The sequence below is a fragment of the Eretmochelys imbricata genome, chromosome 1 (assembly GCF_965152235.1).
Source record: "Eretmochelys imbricata isolate rEreImb1 chromosome 1, rEreImb1.hap1, whole genome shotgun sequence".
Classification (NCBI taxonomy): domain Eukaryota; kingdom Metazoa; phylum Chordata; order Testudines; family Cheloniidae; genus Eretmochelys; species Eretmochelys imbricata.
Window position 1 is genome coordinate 222,077,468 of NC_135572.1, and position 19,761 is coordinate 222,097,228.

General features: G+C 48.5%; 1 protein-coding gene across 1 annotated transcript in view; it reads left to right on the top strand.

The window, feature by feature from the left end:
* The first annotated feature begins 2,967 nt into the window (after window positions 1–2,967).
* The window catches only part of LOC144268860 (antigen WC1.1-like), a 43,122-nt gene continuing 26,328 nt past the window's right edge, over window positions 2,968–19,761 (top strand). Inside the window, exons 1-2 of the mRNA XM_077824142.1 lie at window positions 2,968–3,031; window positions 8,442–8,756. Of these exons, the coding sequence (XP_077680268.1) occupies window positions 2,968–3,031; window positions 8,442–8,756 (379 nt within the window). The remainder of the gene's footprint in view (window positions 3,032–8,441; window positions 8,757–19,761) is intronic.

Consider the following 19,761-nt stretch of genomic DNA (forward strand, 5'->3'; position numbering starts at 1 on the left):
AAAAATCTTTCCCTAAGACAGTGATTAAGGACAGCATAAACTACAATGCGTACAAGAAAAGTGTGTCTTTTTTACGCTCACGACATGGCACTGGCTCAGTTAGTTCCATGCCAAGCCTCCTCTTAAACTTCTCATAGCCGTCATCCTCGGAGTCCTCTTCAACAATTTGTACTGGTGTTGAGCAAAAACAAGGTGGGCCTGGTTCATCTTCATTGTTTGATGCAACACTCTCCAGGGCCCCTAGAAAGGCATCGTCGAGCTGTCGAGAGTCTTTCAGAAAAGAAACAAGTTTAAGTTCCCACTGCTTGTTTTTAGATTTACACAACACCAGTTTCTAACCCCATTACACACATACACACACACAAATCCTCTAATGTTACCTCTAAATTGTTCATTTACCTGAGCGACATCTTTTCTGTTCACCTTGTCCGCCGGTGACTCCCCCCGAGCTGCGTTTGCCTTCCTCCTCCAGGGGGGTGGACGACGAGAGGCCAACACACTTATTGGGGTGTCTCATGAGCAGCTGGGTTTGGGGTCAGGTTCCAGCATATCCATTAATAGCTGGGCCAAAGGGCTCCCCTTGGCTGCTCCCTCCTCCTCCTAGGAACTGACGCTGAAGTAGCGCTTTCTCTGCGGATGGTCGAAGGCCCTCAGTGCTAAAACAAAGTCCAAAGTTTTCATGGGGGTGGTGAAGGAGTCCATGTTTCCTCTCAGCATTTCCACGATTTCTACAACACGCATTCTTAGTAAGAGATGGCCATTTCTGCCCAGTGCTGGGACTTATGGGGTGGTGGTGCTGCACTCTGATTGGCAGAGGGTGGTGGGTGTAGTTGTTAGAGAGGTCACATGACCCTCTGCTGGGCAGTTCATTCTGCCCCAGAACCTGCCCTATTTTGATCAAATCTGTTCTTGTCGTGGTCCTCTGTGGACAAAAACCATCCCAACTGGTAGAGGGTGGTGGGGGGAGTTCTTAGAGGGGTCACACGAACCACTTCCGGATGGGTCACCCTGCCCCAGAACTCCCCCGATAGGTCAAATATCCTCTCGGGGGTGGTCCCCAGCAGCTGAAACCCATCCTGACTGGTAGAGGGCGGTGGGCGGAGTGGTTAGAGGGGGTCACATGACCCACTTCTGGATGGGTCAACCCTCCCTGAAACTCCCCCTGATTGGTCAAATCACTTCTTGGGGCAGTCCTACCAGGGCAAAACCCATTCTGATTGGTAGAGGGCAGTGGGAGGATTTCTTAGAGGGGTCACATGACAGACCTGGCTTCTGGTCATGTGTCCAGAATGACCCCGGAGATAATACCCCATAGGCGGGACTTTTGGTGACAAGTGGGCGGGACTTAAGGGTAAAGGGGCGGGGTTAAAGTTTGATTGATGGTAGGCCACTTATACTACTTTGGTGCCATTTCCTTTTTGTCATTACTGTTTGTTTAAGTAGTGGGAGGGGAGTGTGAGGGGGAATGGAAGGGTTGGGGCACAGAGTTTCTTAAAAATAAGGAGACAGAAGGAAGGGGAAGAGGCACATAAACACTTCCCCTGCCAAGCGAGTCACTCACTGTCAAGTGTTTTTCCGGAATCACAACACAGCAGAGTCTCAAGGAGGGATTCAAAGGAGGATCAGGTGTTGGTTGCACAGATTTTCTCAGGCAATTTTCTCCATACAGATAGGTCAGCAGGGGAGAAAATGCAAAGGTAAAAAGTTAAAGACGTTTCCCTTAATCCAAGTATTTGTAACAGTTCTCTTGAGGAAGAGCAGGAGGTAGGTGTGGTGCCAGCCAGTCATTATTATGTGCTCTTCCCTTGCCTTGAGCCTGTTCCTTTAATTGTCTGTGTCCCACGAATCAAGTACACTTGTTTCCAAGGAGCCCTCCTGCTGCTGATAGCACTGATGGGCATGGTGTGTGCAGGACCTCCTGCTACTGCAAGAGAGGGTCATGGCCTACTCAGGAAGCCCTAAGCTCTGCCTCTACCACTAAGAATCATGGTCTAGACAGGAAACCCCAAGGCTGGGATGAAAGTAACATTAAGCACTTACCAGTACAGGGGCCTGACTCTGAGTCCCTGAAAATGATGGGGCCTTGGGCAGAAGGGGTGGGGCTGAGGGTCAGCCTCCCACAGCCAGCCCATCTGCGCTCCCTGGCCTGTGCTGCCCGGGGCCCTATCGGTGATTTAAATTTTAAATTGCTGGCCCCAGGGCAGCTGCCCCTTTTGTGCCTCCCTTTGGCAGCCTGAGCGGGGGGACAATGATGTTAAAGCGCTGCCTAACATAGTCTGTGTACGGGCTGCAACTGGCAGCCACTTTTTACTGGTATGTTGTACCGTCCCACTTTCACCCCTGCCCCAAGGCCTATTAATAGAAGAATTGTCAATATTTCAGATGCTGCTCAGTAATTCTTCTTCTATAAAGCTGATCTGAGCAACACAACCTGGTTCTAGTGAGTTGTCCTTGTCTGAAATTGGGCATGTCCTATACTGGGAATTGGTCTTGTAATGATCACCTTTTCCACAAGAGATTTCTTTCCTAGTTTATAAAATAGCCTGCCTCTAATGTCTCCCAGTTCATGTTTAATATGATATAGAATCTATCGGGGCGAGAAACAGCACGGATACAGTTTGTGCAGAACTTTTCCTTCCGGCTCCGGAGATTGGGGGTTACCCGATGATCTGAGGCTGTGGTAAACCTGACATCAGGAGGGGGCTCATCACTCATATATGGTGATGTTTGTTGCTTTCAAGTTTTATTGGATGTTTTAGCTGCATAAAGTCACAGGTAAAACCACTGATAATAACTAAAAAGGCAGATGGGTTTGCTATTGGTTCCTTCCCACAGCTGATGCCAGACTCTGAATCTATATATTTCCCTTCCACTGCTTTGTTGTCACTTGTCAGACACAGAGGAGCCCTGGCAGGTGTTTAGGGGCAGCCAGTACAGTGAGCGAGGGGACAGCAAGTCAGGCTGGCAATGAAGGGACATCTCTCCACTCCGGTGCTGTGGCTTCTTCTCCTCACAATTCAGGACATTGCAGGTAAGTCTCCTCAGTGTTTCACCAGGGGAGCTGGGTCAACTGGAACAAGGGTGGTAACTTTTACAGTCCACTATTTACCATCGGTACCTGGCTTGGACGTTATGACTTTTCCTTTCGGGATTAGACCTTGCCACTCTAATCAAGGCATTTGTAACCTTGAGATTGGATGATTCAAATGAGCCTAATGTGGGGCTGTACCTTAGAACCATTCAGAGAACGAAGCTGGTGCAAATGGCAGCGACTCACTGATCAGCACATCTCGCTGGGAGCATGTTACAGCCGTGCTGGAGGGTCTGCACTAGCTGCCCATCTCTGGGTGGAGGTTAAGGTGTTGGTGATGATTTATAAAGTCCTGAATGGTCTGGGATCAGCTTCCCTGAGAGATCCCCTCTCTCCCCGTGACGTACGGCCACAGCTCTGGTTAGCGGGGGCACCTGAGCTGGTTCCCCCTTTTTATAAAGGAGAGGGGTGGCTGGCAGGGTGCTGTCTGTGAGGCCTCCAGGACTCTGAAACTTCTTGTCCCCTTTGGGCCAAAATAGCCCAAATCTGGTGACCTTCTGGGCACACTGCAACAGACACTTGTTTGGGGGTGCGGGTGGGAAGGACCCAGGCTGTGCATCACATAATGAGAAAAGGGTGGGAAGGAGTTTCTGTGGGTGTCTGTCTGGCTGAGTTCCTGTTGAAATGGTCACTTCATGCTGCAGGGATTTGAGTGTTATCCATGCCGTCCGCATGCCTAGAGACGTGGCTGGGCATCGCTTTAGTAATTTCAATCCCAATAAATACCTCAATAATTTGGGATCCAACAGAAATGTCTGTTTGGTCCAGAATCCCACAGCTCCAAGGGCCAAGTCCTGGCTCCTCACTGCACCATTCACTCACTGAAGCCAGTAGAAGTTTTGCAATTTTGAAGTGAGCAGGATTTATCCAAATAAACCCAGAGCTGATTCCTCCCAGAGAAGGGGGGTGTGCATGTGTTGAGGTGCAGTGTGCAATGCCCTGTTCCCAGGGGGGTATCGGAAGCTCTGCCAGCAGGAAGATTTATCCTGCAGGAGCCCTGCCTCACTCCCCCAGGATTTCTGCCGGAGCAGAGAAGGTTTGAATCCTAGTTGGAGACTAGAGAAGCCCGACCAGCACAAGCTGCATGGCAGAGGTGCTGCATCAGGGCCTCTCACGGCAACATTGGTTTCATTCCCTCAAGGCTGCCCCTGCCCAGTTTCAGGGCTGCTCTCATTCCTCCAGCACAGAGGGGACTGCAGGCTCCTTGCCATCCTGTATCCCAGCTCCAGGAAGACTTAACAGCAATGGGGGAGGGGGGAGCAGATCATGAGGTACATCAGCATGTGCTGGTACATCTTGGGGAGTGAATCTGGCCCAAAGACTCCAAAACTGATCAGCAATAGGTTTCAAATTGAATGTGGGACCCAGATATGATTCAAATAATGCAGTGATTGGAACCTGCTGGGCTGGTGTTAGCAGCACGAGAATGATCCATGTGTCTAGCAGGGCAGTGAACTGCTCAGCAGTAGCTGGTTCATGGGAACCCGATGTGCTGCTGCGCCAGCCTGAGAAACTGACCCTGACCTTGATAATCAGCAAGGTCAGTCTCAATTATTGTCTTAGAGAAAAACCTGCCCTGATGTATATTTCACAGCTCAGTCACTGTGCAGTGAGTAGGGGGCTGGTACCTAGAAAATCCTGACAAAACCAACCATCTACCAGGTGACTTGGACTTTATATTTCAGATTCCCAAGAAGTTCCTATATAATGTGCTGGGATTAGAGCCCATGACACAGCTGTACATGACCGGAAAGCATGGTATTCCGTGGTGACTTCTGCTGATCAGACTGACATTGCAGGGGATGGACAATTATTACCACGTGAGGGATAAATTACTGCACGATTGTGGGATGGTGTCATATAGTGATGCCAAGCACATGTTCAGCTCAGTGTATTTTTGTTGGATTTATGAGCAAATGTGCATCATCCCCTGAATATTTTTTATTTTCTATGGGAAATTTGACTGCTTCACATGATGCAGACACAGTGACATGGGGAGCATAAAATACTCTCCAGCTATTTGTGGGATAACTTCATATAGTGATGCCAAGCACATGCTCAGCTCAAAGTATTTTTGTTTGATTGCTGAGGAAATGTGCATCATCTCTTTCATATTTTTTTTATTTTCTCTTGGAAATCTGAGTTTGCTTTACATGACACAGACACAGTGATGTGGGGGAGTTTACAATATAGGGGATATGACCATGTAGCTACTCTTCCATTTCCCTCAGTGCCCCAATTCTCCTCCTTGAGCTCTAAGTAGAGGCCAGGTCAATCTTTGCCAGAAGATCGTGTTTCACAATTATTGACCTCTTTACATTGTGTGGGAAAACAAACTTGTAAAATTCAGTGGGATTCAGGCCAACAAATGAGAATATATCAGGGATGGGCCAAAGCTGCAGGTTTCACTCCCAAACCCAGATCTGAGCTTCCCCAACGTTCAGAGTTCCGGGTAGGGTCATTATTCGGAGTTGGGTCACAGAAGTGGAGCCAGCATATGAGAGGTGCAGTATGTAAATGTGATTGTTATCCTGAAAGGTGCTGATGGCTGCTATTGGGGAGTCTTCGATCCTAAGACAATCACAGACCTCATGAAAGCCAATGGCAGGGCGAGAACTCTCTTTTAGGCTCAACAGACGGAGCAATCAAGATCCTTTAGGTAGTAAAAACAGCTGCAGACAGTGGGGGCTACTGCCAAAGGCACTGGGCACATGGGCAGGGCAAAGCTAAGCCAGGAATTTCCATTGTTGCCAATGCAGGGGCTAAGATACTGGTCTCAGACTGTGTCTGTTGGGGGAGAAGCCAGTAGAAGGAGTTGTGACCCGGATCTTGGAAACAGAAAAGAAACTAAGCCAGTTGGAGCTCACTGGAGGGGCAGGCTGGGGGATTTCTGAGCAAGGAAACTGCCGGCTGTTCTTAGTTTCTACTGGGTGCAGGGAAACAGAACTGTGTGTGCACTTCGCTAGAGCAGTGTTGCAGCCTTGGGTCCTGCCACAAGTGAACATCACGGAGTTAACTCCATTGAAAAAAAGCCCCTATTTTTCTTAGTGCAGACCAGCCCCGTGGGTTCCCTGTGGGACTGCACTGAAGTGAGCTGTACCTGAATAAACACCCCTGTGGATTGCAGCAAAGTGAGTGTTTTGTATTTCCTTGGCATTAAAGGAGCAGGATGGTCTGTCCACGTACTGGTGTGAACTGCACTGTTCTCTGAGCTCCAGGGAGGCTCCATAAATACGGTGTCCCTGGCTCAGCCATCCACCGCTGCAACCAGCCTGTTCCAGGGGTCACACTGGAACTCTGCATGCAGCTGTAACTCCTGGGCATTTTAACGATCCCCACACTTGCTCCCAGTCTCAGGGACAGTCCTGGCTCTTCACACTCTGTCCTGTGGACCAGTTCTCCCAGGCAATATCCCAGTATTGTGTGGCAGGCAGTGGCCCTTCCTCTCATTCCCTGTTCACTGCCTCCCTCCCAGCAGCCAGTTTTGCCTCTCCACAATCCCCAGAAATGCAAACAGCTGTAGAGACAACTGGGGGCAGGGGTGCAGCTCAGAGCTACTGGGAGAAAAGCCAGTGTCAGGGAGTGGGGGCAGAGTCTGCTTCTCATGTGGGGCAGGAGCAGCCTGTAAATGCAGGGCAGAGAGGCCAGGTAGAAAGGGGAGAAGAGAAGGGGGAAGAGCCCAGGGGAGGCGGGTGGGAAGAGACCAGTGGAAGAGGGAAATGTGTGGGGAGAGGAAACTCCTTTGGGGAGCACAAGGCTGCAATGCCAAGCTCCTCAGAACAAAAATTACGGGGTTATAAAAACCATCCAGTCATGTTACTCAGTCTGTCTTTGGACTGTAGAAGCCCCCTCTATTCCTCGGCCAGCGTGGGGGTGAGAACTACAGACTGAAAAGTCACCATTTAATGCACCCAAACTGCACGACTCCCCCTGGCTGCTCAGCTGGAGACTGTGCTTACTCTCCCCTCACCCCTGAGATGGGGAACTGCCGTCCATTGCCCAGCACTGCCTTCGCTCTCCCCTCCTGCTTCAGTTCCTCCAACAGACGAAGGGCTGACTGGGAAATAGCTGGACAGCCACTGAGCTAATTCATGCAGCGTAGTTCACACTCGCACACAGAAGTTCTGTTACTGTTCAGGGGCGAGTTACAGATATTGGAGACCTTCACACTGACATCAACCATTCACATCCACTATAATGTCACCGTAACGGGACAGGGTTGATTTAGCCGTTTAAAAACAGCAACACTTCCCAAGCTTCCCCCACCCCACCCCTGCAACTTCTTTGCCTGAGGCGGGAAAGCACTGCTCCCATTCTAGAGCCCCCTCCCCTTCTCTCCTTTGCTCCTGCCCCCTCCCACTCCTGACCCCATCCCCTGCCTACTCCAGACTCCAATACTCCCTCCTGCCCCCCTGCTCCAGAACCCCTCCCCTACCTCCTGCCTACCAGCACCAGACTCCCCCCACTCCATCCCGATTCCTCCATCCTCCCCAATTCTCCCTCATCTCCCCCTGCTCCAGGCTACCTCCCCTCCCTCCCATCCTCTGCTCCACACCCCGCCTCACCCTCTTGCTGCCCTGCTTCAGAGTCCCTCCCTCCTCTCTTACACATGATCACCCCTCCCCACTCCTACCTCCTTCTTCCCCTCTTTTTAGAACCCCTCTTCTCCCCATGCCTCCTTCTGCCCCCTCTCTCCTCTCTCCCCCTCCCCCTCTCTCCCTCCTGCCCGATTCCTCACCCCTTCCTCACTTCTCACTCCTGTCCCCCACTCCAAAACCCTCCTCTCTCCACCTCTCCATGCAGACCCACTTCTCTAAACCCCCTTCTCCTCCCTCCTGCCCCCTGCTCAATAACCACTCCAGCCCTATGCTCCCTGCTCCCCCATCCAGATCACCCTGTGCTCCATCTCCACTGCTCCCTCCTGCCCCAATTTCAGATCCCTGTCCCCTCACCTCCCTTCCGACTTTCTCTCCTGCCTCCCTGTTACCCCACTGCAGACCATCTCCCCATCATCTCACTGGCTTCAGCCCCAGTGACAGTGACAGCAGATGGTGCCATTTGGAATAAGGGAAACTCCATGAGTTGGCGCCTTCCATCGTGTTCTCACGAGACAGGTAAAAACTCCCCAAACCACCAGAGTGGGGATAAAATGGGGAGAGCTGCAGCAGTGACAGCCCTGAGTGCGAGGCCCTGAGACGTGAGAAGGTGGCGCCATGAGGCAGCTCTGGGCAGATCCCATTCTACTGGTTCTGGGTGCGGATCCCCTGCTGTCGAGCGCGGACTCTGCTGTGATAATGCTGAGGAGGGGGCTCCCTGCTGCTCTGACCCTGCTCTGTGTCTCTCTTTGAAGGTGCTGAGGAGCTGAGGCTGGTGGATGGAGGCAGCCCCTGTGCCAGGAGAGTGGAGGTTAAACACCAGGAGCGGTGGGGGACGGTGTGTGATGATGGCTGGGACGTGACAGATGCTGGGGTTGTCTGTAAGCAGTTGGGATGTGGAGCTGCTGTCAGTGCCCATGACCAGGCTCATTTTGGAGCAGGATCTGGACCAATTTGGTTTGATTACGTTGCCTGTGCTGGTACCGAGTCTGCTCTCTGGCAGTGTGGGAACAGGGGATGGGAAGTGTATAACTGCGGTCAGGGAGAGGATGCTGGAGTGACCTGTTCAGGTAAGAATCAGCCAACTCTGTCCTGAAAGACAAATCCCCTGAGACAAAAGGGCTTGAACCCAGAGGGCATCCTGTGCCTGCGACCCTAAGGAGAAATTAATAAAAAGCAGAGCAAGTCCTGTAATTATTGTTATTACTGAACTGTAATTATTACTGTTCATGTCTCTGGCCACTGAGGAGCCCCCTGTGTGACTGTGAAGCGTTTTCATTATCTCATTTCCAGTTGCTTCAATGCCACGTTGTTCCTTTCCCTTTCCCTCTGAATGGGTCTAAAAATGCAGATTTTGAAAATGTCACGTAGGCTCCTAAGTCACTGAGGCACTTTTGAAAATGTTACACTCATGCTAAAATCCAGACCCAGACACCCAACCGCAGAGGTACAGAGGCTGGGGCATGTACGTAGCCCTCTTGCCACCCTCATAGGGTGACCAAGGAATGGGCAGATTCTCCCAGCTTGGCCAGAATTAGATTTTGCCGAAAGCACTCCCCCGTCTGCTCTGTTAATTCTCACATTTTGGACCAACCAGTAACAGAAAATTTCACAATCTCTGATACCCTTTATATCAAGAGTAGAATAGAAAGCTCAGCCAAAAATATACCTCAATCCTACACAGCACAGTAATATCGTATTATGGAGGCATTTGTTGTAACTGAATCGTTAACATTACAGCTACAGACCCATTATAAGTTTTATTTTTAAGTTCTCTCTTCTTAACAGTAGGAATAATATCTTCCCCTGAAATAGCACAAGGTAGAGTGGAATCTTTTCCTATAGTTCCAAAAGTTTTAGCAGCTCCCCTTGGCGATGGGAGCTCAGGGCAGTGTTTAATCTCAACCCTTTCCTGGAGTTTGAGTATTTCAGTGACACACCTAAATATTCTTTTCACACGGTTCGCGGGAGTGTGTGTGTATGTGTCACCCTCCTGCCAGGTGGAGCCAGCAGCAACCAGGGCTTGGTTCAATACCCAGGGGTTCCTTTTCAACAATATGACACAGAACCAGTTTGAGCCCCAACCCAGTAATCTGGAAAATTACACACCGCCCCTGGGTGCCTTAGAGAGGCAATACTTCCCCACTCACAAGCAAAGTCTGCGTGTAGAAAAGAAACTTTTAATGAAAGGAGGGAAATCAGCTGATTTTAATTAGGGAAAATGCTGCAAACAGGATTCATAAACATAAAACTGTGAGCAGGGCACCCACCCCAAAGTGCACGGGACTGTGCTTTCCACCTCATGTTCTTGAGTTCTACAACCGAAAGATCCTTTTCTGTGCCCCTCTCTGCTCTCTCATCACACCCTAGTCACAGTGGTTGTCCTTGGTCGGTGAGGACCCAGAGTTCAGAGGTGCATCTGTAAAAATTCATCTTCTGCCCAGGGAAAAAGGCACCTTGTTTGCTCTGCCACCTGAACACTTGCTCTAGCTAGATAGTTTACTAGCCACTGTTCCTTTCTGTTGGATACCTGGTGTCCATACTATCACCTGTGCGTATCAGTGTTTTGAGAGTTCACCCAGATCTTAGTGATTATCAGCTCTCAGTAAAGCAGGCTGGGTAGAAATACTACCCCACCACAAAAGTTTTTAGCTCTAATAAGCACTTAACATAGTCAAAAACTTCTAATAGAACTTCTTTAGCTCTATTTTTAAACAGTAGAGAGAAATAGGTTAAACCAGACCAAGAACCCTTCAGAAGAATCCACACCCTCTGGTTAACACACCTGTCTTTGATTTACAGAGGTCTAGCATTCAAGTCCCTGACTTAACAAGTTTCTTTCAGCTGAGGGTAACCCCCTCATCTGGGACAGGTTAAGCACAGTTCTGCTCCCCTTTACTCATACAGTAAAGACAACAACACTGATAACAACATTTCACTACCCCTGCATTCAGTACTAAGGTGATTTGTAACCCAACACTCACCAAGTTGATCACTTTGAGCAACATGGCTCTATCTGCTGATATCTAGGCAGAGGAGGTGTGTTCATGTAAATACAGTTTGCTCCCAAAGTCTCTCCTCCTCCCAGCAGCTGCTAGGGGAGAACTCATTCAGACCCTGCTTACAGCTGCCATTTCCGAGTATTTTTAAATAATAAAAAGCTGGGTTGGGCAGGAACTTTTCAAAAATGAGCTCCATTGTCAGGACTTTGAAACTGCAGGAAACAGATCGACCTTCACCAATGTAAACCCCCTAACCTGGAAATAACAACTACACAATGCCTTGTGCTGCCCACCTAGCAAGTACTTAGTAAAGAGTTCTTCTTTTCTAAATTTTACTAGAAGGATGAGGGAGTTACACACAAATAAAGGGGTATTACAGCAAAAGTTCTATCTGTGAATCTTTCTGTAAAACTGTATCTGTATCTCAGCTAGAGTTGTATGCTTGTAGTAAGAATAAAGCTCAGGTTTGTAACATGGCCCTTGAAGGGCTATGATTGCTGAGTGGTTAGTGCTCCTAATTTCCAGCTCTTTGTTTTGACAGTCAATTTGTCTTAATCTTTTGGGCAAGTAAACCTAGGTTCTTTCTTTCCACCAGGTCCTAGCCCATGGTCCTGCATGTCTCAACCCATGAATAGGGAAGATCTTCCAACAGAGAATCTAAATCCCCTTCCCTGGGCTATTTCCTACCACTGTCCTTTTTGTTTGGAGCCTGGTCCATCTAGTTCTATTTGCTAGGTGGTTTGCATCCCATAGCACCCTCTTGTGGATCTTGGGTGGCATCATGCTGCAGTCTCAGGCTCCTTCAGATGGGGAAGCTGTAAGTTTGGTGAGACTGAACCCCCACCACGTCTCTGGGCTTCAGGGACCCAGTTACCTCAGTTGCTGGAGGCTCCTAGGTCTCCTTCACAGTCCCCCTTGGCTGGGGAGACTGTGATTACTCCCTGGTGGCTGCCCCAGCTGGCAGGCTAGTGACCCTTCCCCTCAGGTAGGGAGGCGGATAGCTCCTGTCTCTTCTCCAGTCAGCCCTCAACTGAGCCAGGCTCTCTCCTTTTCTCCGCCCAGGCCTGGCATTGGCTGCATGTACAGCGGTGGTGGGGCTAGCTGGGCCCAAAAGCTCCCTTTAACACCTGCCGTGCTGGCAGGGTAGCTCCACATGGCCTTATATAGTCTTTCTCTTGTGGTTGGTAACCCCCTTGTGCTCCTGTGTAAAATCCCCTCCACAAGATGGAGTTTGCAGTCACCTGGGCAAGTCACGTCTATGAATGATTCAGCTTTTTGCAGGCCAACGCCATTGTTTACACGTTAGTTTGAATGTTCCCAGGAAAGCTCAGATGTGGATTGGTGTCTCCCAAAGTCCATTGTCAGTTAAGTGTTTCTTGATTGGGCACTTACTGAGAATAGTCCTTTCTCCAGAAGCCGACCAAATGCTTCACTGAGGCTACTTAGAATCAAATAAGTACATAGCCAATATTCATAACTTCAAATACAAAAATGATACACACATACAGGCAGCGTAATCATAACCAGCAAACTACAACCTTCCCCTAGACAATGATCTATACGGTCACAGTTCATGACAATAACGTCACAACTGTAATGTGAGTTTGCTTTGTACAGACTGAGTAGAAACAGAACAAAGGACTCAAGATTGGGTCCATTCAGAATTATTCCAGAAATAACCAGTCATCTGTCGACAAACTGCCCTGTGCACTAGATATCACTGAGAACAAACACCTACGGGAGCTGTGATGGTTCTGCACCAAGCGATTTTTGAGAGATGCTGTCCTGACAGAACACTCGAAAACTTCCCCAAAAGTGACAGTCGTCTTCTGATATGCAGCGTTGCTGTAGCCGTGTTAGTCCCAGGATATTTGAGAGACAAGGTGGGTGAGGCAATATCTTTTATTGGACCCGTTTCTGTTGGAGAGAGACAAACGTTTGATCTGACAGAGAAGAGCTGTCTGTAAGCTCAGAAGCTTGTCTCTTTCACCAACAGGAGTAGGTCAAATAAAAGCTATTACCTCAGCCACCTTGTCTCTCTCAACCCCTTCTCGTCCAGCTTTCCCTTCTCATTTCTGGTTGGATTAATACCAAACTTGGCCAAAACATTCTCCTCCGCCAAGGTCCCTGCCACAGTCAGTGCACAGGCTGGATGGTGCCCAGGGAGTGAATCAGGGATGCACAGTGAAAGAGGCTGTTGTCTGTAGGCCCACAGCCTCACTGGTTGCAGCAGCAGCATCGTCATCATTGGCGATCCCTCCATTCCAGGATGATCTCCACCACAGTTTTACATATGGGTCCTGAGACGACTCAGGAGTCCGATCCTGGAACCATAGATCTGCCCGCAGTAGGTACAGATGTTTCCTGATGGGTCAGCTGCCTGCTGGGAGAAAGTTCTTTTTCTTTCCTTCCTTCCCTCTCTCTTTTCAACTTCGAGGGCAAGGCACTTCTTCTTGAAGCTGGCCACTGCCTGCTGGAGGATATGGCATCATTGAGATCGGTTGGTTGCTTGCTCCTACCAGCTTGTGATGTCCACATGAGTTTTCTTGTGTGGAAGAAAACGAACTCCACTCTCAGGTTGGAAGCAACAAAATTAGAGACAGCTTTTTTCAAGCAATTGCAAGGGAAGAATACAGCTGGCAGAGAGCATCTCTGCCTCAGTTTCTTCAAAGTACCAGCAAAATCAAACAAGCATTTATACCTCTTTGTGACGTGCATAAATTAAAAATATCTACATTTTATTTATGCTATTTACTATCTATTCCAGTATTTTCTCACTTTCTCTTCTCAAAACATCGTTATTTCACGGCTAGGTCACACTGACTATTCTGCTGTTTCCCACTCGCTTCTGACATGAGCCCTGCTTCTACAGGTCTCGCGATATTAGGCTGAGAATTAGCTCAACTGTTGCTCTGTCTCTGACACTTAAATGCCTGCACTTAAATCCTCTCTTTCTTTCCCTGCTTCCACACTCCCCACTTTTCTGCTTCCTTTAGCACAACTAACATTCTTAAACCTCCAATTGCATGAAGCCTTCTATTTCTGTTTCTAGCTCAGGAGGATCAGAATCAGCCCTATAAGTCTTAACTGGATATAACGATCATGCATGATTAGTATGAACATGAAAGGCATTTTTGTTAGTACATCCCTTACAACAACAATAACATATTCCTAGACTAAGCAAAAGCAATACAAGCATTAATGTCCCCATTGTAATAATATGCTGGGGTTGTTTCATTGCCTTAGTTACATAGCAGATTACATCATAATTAGTACACAAAGTAGACACTCTATAGGCTGTATGAAAAGCATGTTTTTCAATTTGATATATATATTCTGAAGCACATGGATTTGACCCTGTAAGTCAGAAATTTTCTGAACCTCTGGTAGGAGTGAGCGTAAATTTTGAAACCGGTCAGGTATCAAAGTGGTCCAATTAAAAGAAATCTGATACTCAAGGTCCAATTGTAGGGTTTTGTCTGCAGGCCAAGAAATAATGTGATTTCCTGGGGCCCTAGTGAGATTAAAATATAAGTCTTGCAAAGTGGCAGCCTTAACATATATACAGCTATCATTAGCTTGGAAAATTAACTTTCCTTTCAGGGTAGTTCCTTGTCCCATACCTTCCCAACAAACTTTGTTAAATACTGTGACAACTTCCCTTGCTTCAATTTCCTTACGCACTGAAACTGCAGGGGTTATAAGGGACATAATGTCCACTGATTCCCTATTCCAATCCAAATATCGGGTGTTATTCCAGGAGCACTAACAACAAATCAGCTAGGCATACCAGGTAGTCTAATCGCCCAGACGTCACGGTGAATAATCGAGTCCCACATGCATCCTCCCCACGGACCAGGCAGGATTAGGTATGTAGGAGCACACACCCCTCCTACCAGCCCATATGCCTGGAAGGAGCACTGCGAGTACTTGCAACTCCATCGTGAAAATCTCCAAGTATGTCTCCATGGCCACAAATCAGATGGTACTGCTGAAGCACTAGTAAGGGCAGTGGGCCAAGCCTGATGCTCAAGATCACTCCAAATGGCCATTAGCTGGTCATTCAGGAAATCCAGCAGCTCTGAACATGCTACATCCCACTGCAATTCCTTTCCTGCCTCAGTGATATTCAACACCATTCCTGTCAACAGCCCCTGGGTCATCAAACTAAGGCGGAAATAATATGTAAATTCACCAACTCCAGCTTGCATCTGGGTCAGTTGTGCTCCAGTAATAAGACCAGTGGCTGTCTCTAGTTGTCCAAATTTCTCATCATGTTGTTGGCCCTTAAGAATATTCCAAATTGCTGCTGCACTATTTGCACCATCCCATAAGTGTCCAGCTAAGCCTCTTTTCTTCCTAGAGGAGACCCATGCTCTTTGCTGTTCAAGCTGGATAGCAGCTCCCTTGGAAAAACTGGGATACATGGAAGTGATTTGAAAACTGGATAGGGGCAGGGTGAATTTCACAGTCCCAAATGTGGCATTAATTATGGTTATTTGATGTCCTAGTACATCTCTTTCGGGGATAGCATTATACCACATCTGTTGTTTAACTATTTTCAAATACTTTTGAGTGGCATTAACATCAATAGCATAAGAAGGGGTATATTGTAAGATGGTACAGGTTAAATTGTTAGTTACTGGGATCATTTCAGTACAGGTAAAATTTCCAGTGGCAGAACATACTCTCTGAGTATGATTCTGGTTATTTACTAATTGGGTAACTAAATAACAAGGGCCCCTTTCTCCCAATACACTACAGACCCTTGGAATGGCCATCATATCAACCCCTTCATAAAACCCATCTATCTCAAATTCAAATTCCCTAGAGTCATTTGTGGTAATGTCATATACTTCTATTTCTACTGATCCGTTTGTTCTCCATTCATTTGTTCGCTCATATGATATGTCCTGAACCTTAAAAAACAAATTTTCCAAACAATACTTAAGTAAATCACTAACACGTGAAGGCCTTGGCCATTGAGTTTCATCAGAATAGATAGTATTGTCTGTATCTGGCTATGTTTCAGGAGTGGTAGTGGTAATGGAGATAATGGCAGGGGTAGTGGTTGTGGCAATAAGGCACTTTTGATATTCTTCATCTGAAAGCCAATTAGGGAGAGCAGTGCATTCCCAGGGTACTTGTCCAACAGCACAGGTCACAGTCGATGGAATAAACCCCAAAATCCAATGAACACCACACTCCCAAGACTGGTCACAGTTTCCTCCCTGCCAGCCTACAATACTCCGTTTCTTCCACAAGGGCCAGTTCTTAATGTCCTTTGTAGTCAGGAACTCCTGGGCTTTGGCAGGTTCTGCGGAGCGAATGTTTCTTTTTCTTCTTTCCTGGAACAGTCGTGTTCCAGCTTCATACAGGGGAGACATTACCAGCACATCACCCTGTAGTGCTGTGGTTTCTGTAGCAAATGCTGATGACACAATGATTTCATCAGCGGACAAGAGAAAGGTTACTAACACTTCACCTTGTCCTTTTCTCCTGCCATTCAGGAGGAGGAACAGAAGTAGAAACAAGCTGATCAGCAGTTGATGTCGAATCATCTCACGGCAGAGAGGTCTTTTTGCAGTGAGAAGCATGGGTCCAGGCAGTCAGTCCTTGGCACTTCACAGCGGTGTTGGTAGTCAACAGGATTTGGTAAGGGCCTTTCCAGCGTGGAGCCAGAGCATTCTTTCGCTGGTGGACCTTTACATAGACCCAATCTCCTGATTCCAAGGAGTGGCAAGGCTGTTCAGGGTCCTTGGGTAATGCTTCCTTCACCTGTGAGTAAAAAGACTTAACACATTTCATTAGTGCCTGGCAGTAATTAACATCATATCATCCATCAAATGAATGTCCATCTGAGCAAGGGCCAGTGGGGTCGCAACTGGAAGTCGCATCGGGCTCCCTGTCAAAATCTCATGTGGGCTAAGTCCAGTCTTTTGGTTGGGAGTGGCCCTCATGCTCATCAATGCTAACGGCAAGGCATCTGGCCATTTGAGGTTTGTCTCTGCACAAATCTTAGCCAGTTTGTTTTTCACAATCCCATTGTGACGTTCCACTGTCCCAGCAGATTGTGGATGGTGAGGGCAGTGGAGGTTGTGTTGAATCTGCAAGTCTGCACATAATTCCTTTACAATCTGTACAGTAAAATGAATGTCATGGTCACTGTTGATACACCCAGGTATACCAAATCTTGGTACAAAGTCTTTGAGCAAAATTTTCACAACAGACTTGGCATCTGCCCTCCTGCAGGGGAAGGCCTCAACCCAGCTTGAAAAAACATCAACTAATACATATTCATAATTACAACATGTGTGTCTGTGTGTCCGTGTGCGCTCTCTGTCCCCCCCAAATACAGCAGTCAAACTACGCCTGTGCTCGACAGGGCTCTGAATCAGGGTTGGTTGTGGCACGAAGGAGGCTGGTCTGTGTAGGACCCTGCCTCATTGGTTGCAGAAACTGCAGAGTGTGCTGTGTGTGAGGCAGGGGATTGCAGAAAGAGAAAGGAGGGTCTCTTGTTAAGGCAGCTGAATCCTGCCCTGGGGAATGGGATTCTCTCCCTGCCTTTGCCACAGAGATCCTATGTGATGCTTGGCAAGTCTCTGAAACCAAATATTTCACAGGTGGTCATTAATTGTGTGTTCCTCATTTTATGGGTGGCCCCCTTGTAACCGTGGGGGTCTGGTTGCAGAAGTGCTGAGCATATGCTGCTGTAAACTGAAGTCAGTAGGTCAGGGGTGCGCAAACTACGGCCCATGGATCGGATCCGGCCCCTCAGGGCTTTGGATCTGGCCCGCGGGATTGCCCTCCATGGTGCCACAGGCCCCACAGAAGCAGCCAGCACCACGTCCCTGGGACCCCGGGTGGTGGGGGGGGGGCGGGGCAGAGGGCTCTGTGCATTGCCCTTGCCTCTAGGCACCGCTCCCCACAGCTCCCATTGGCCGGGAACGGGGAACCGCAGCCAATGGGACCTTCGGGGGAGGTACCTGGAAGTGTGGCAAGGGCAGCGCACGGAGCCCTGTGCACCCCCTCCCCCAGGGGCCGTGCAGGGATGTGGTTCTGGCCGCTTCCCAGAGCGGCGCGGCATGGGGCCAGGGCAGGCAGGCAGGTAAGCGACGCCAGGCCGGAGCCCGATCCCCTCCTGCACCCCGCCCCCAAACTCCCTGCCTGCACCTCGCACCCCTCCTGCACCCCAACCCCCTTCCCTGAGCCCCCTCATACACCCGCACCCCTCCTCTGCCCCAATCCTTTGCCCTGAGCCCCTTCCTGCACACCGCACCCCCTCCCACATCCTACACTCCCTCCCGCACCCCAACCCCCTGCCTCGGCCCTGCATAAAATTTCCCCACCCACAGGTGGCCCTCGGCCCAAAAGGTTTGACCACCCCTGCAGTAGGTGTTCTGCTCTGAACATACTAAGTGCTGTATAATGCTAAGGAATCTGAAAAATCAGGACCTGGGTGTCTCAAGTTGGGCACCCAAAATCAGTTGACACTTTTGATCATTTTGGCCATAGTGTCTCTGGGCTTCATTTCCCAATATGTAAAATAGAGATAACAACATTTCCCTGCCTCCCAGGGGTGTTGTGAAGAGAAATTCTTTAATGTTTGTGAAGCACTCAGCTACCATAGGAATGAGCACCATAGAAAAGCCCATGAGTAAATGAACATTTCTGTTTCGGGAGTTCAGTTTGGATGACGTGCAGTACATAAGGGCTGGGGCCAAACATTGCACAATGAGTATAAAAAGAACGATTGACCATCCACCCATTCAGTCAGCACCACGTGTCCTGTGCACTGAGTGAGGCAGGGATCCTGGGGCAAAAATAGCATTTGATCATGTAATTAAAGTCTGTATCACAATGGAAATACAAAAGGGACTAATTAAGGTTACAGAGGACAACACGAGTCTGGCATTCTGAATGTTTGAGTGCTTGACTTCCTTTTAGATACATAGCTTTATACATTTTAAGGGCAGAAGGAAGCCTTAGATCATATAGTCTGGCCTCCTGGGTAACAGGCTACAGAATTTAATCCAGTTACTCCTGAACTGAACCCAATAATTTTTGTTTGGCTAAAGCACATCTTCCAGAAAGGCATCCAGTCTTCATCTAAATACTTCAGGAGGTGAATAATCTGCTTCCCTTTTTAGTTTGTTCCAGTGGTTAATTGTCCTCGCTATGGAAAATGTATGGCTTACTTCTAATATGAATTTCTCTGGCTTTAACTTCCAGCCATTTGTTCTTGTTTTGTCTTTTTCCACTAGAATAAGGAGGCCTCTACATACCAGTGTTTTGTCCCTGCGCAAGTTCTTCTACACTAAAGTACTTATACAGTATAATCACATCATCTCTTGGTCTTCTTAATTAAAAATAAACAGACAGAGCTCCTGGAATCGCTCACTACAAGGCGTATTTTCAAGCCCTTAAATCATCTTTGTGGCTCTTCTCTGCACCCTTTCCATTTTTTTTAATATCCTTCTTAAAATGTGGACAACACACTGGATGCAGTATCGGTCTCACCATACTGTATACAGAGGTAAAATCATGTCCCTGGTCAGAAATTATCCAACAAAATAGAGCTTCATTGGAAAATGCTGGTTTGTTGAACTCGACATTTCCCATGAAAGTGAGTCGGGTGCAAGGATCTTTCTCTAGACCACAGGCAGGGTTGTGGCAGAAACCTGCATGGTTAAGTGCCAGCTGGCTTGGGGAGCTCCAGCCAGCCCTGCCATGCAGACTGCCTTGGGGCCAGGTACCCCAGTCCTCTCAGGTCAGCTGCTCTGGGATAGCTGCACCCTGTAGACTGCCCCAGGACCAGAGACCCTGGTCTTCTATAGTCTGCAGCTCCAGGGAAACACTGCCATGGAGAAGGGAGTCCCAGCTTTAACCAGGGCTCAGCTCCCAGCTCCACAGCAGGGAATTTAGAAATCCTGGGATGGGATCCTGATTCCCAAGGTCTGCGGCTCTGAGGCAGCCCTGTTTTGCAGACTGCCGCAGACCGGGGACCCTAGAGCTTCGGTACTCCCAGGCCAGCTGGCTATTTGGGACACCAGCTGGCATAGGAGTCTGGAAG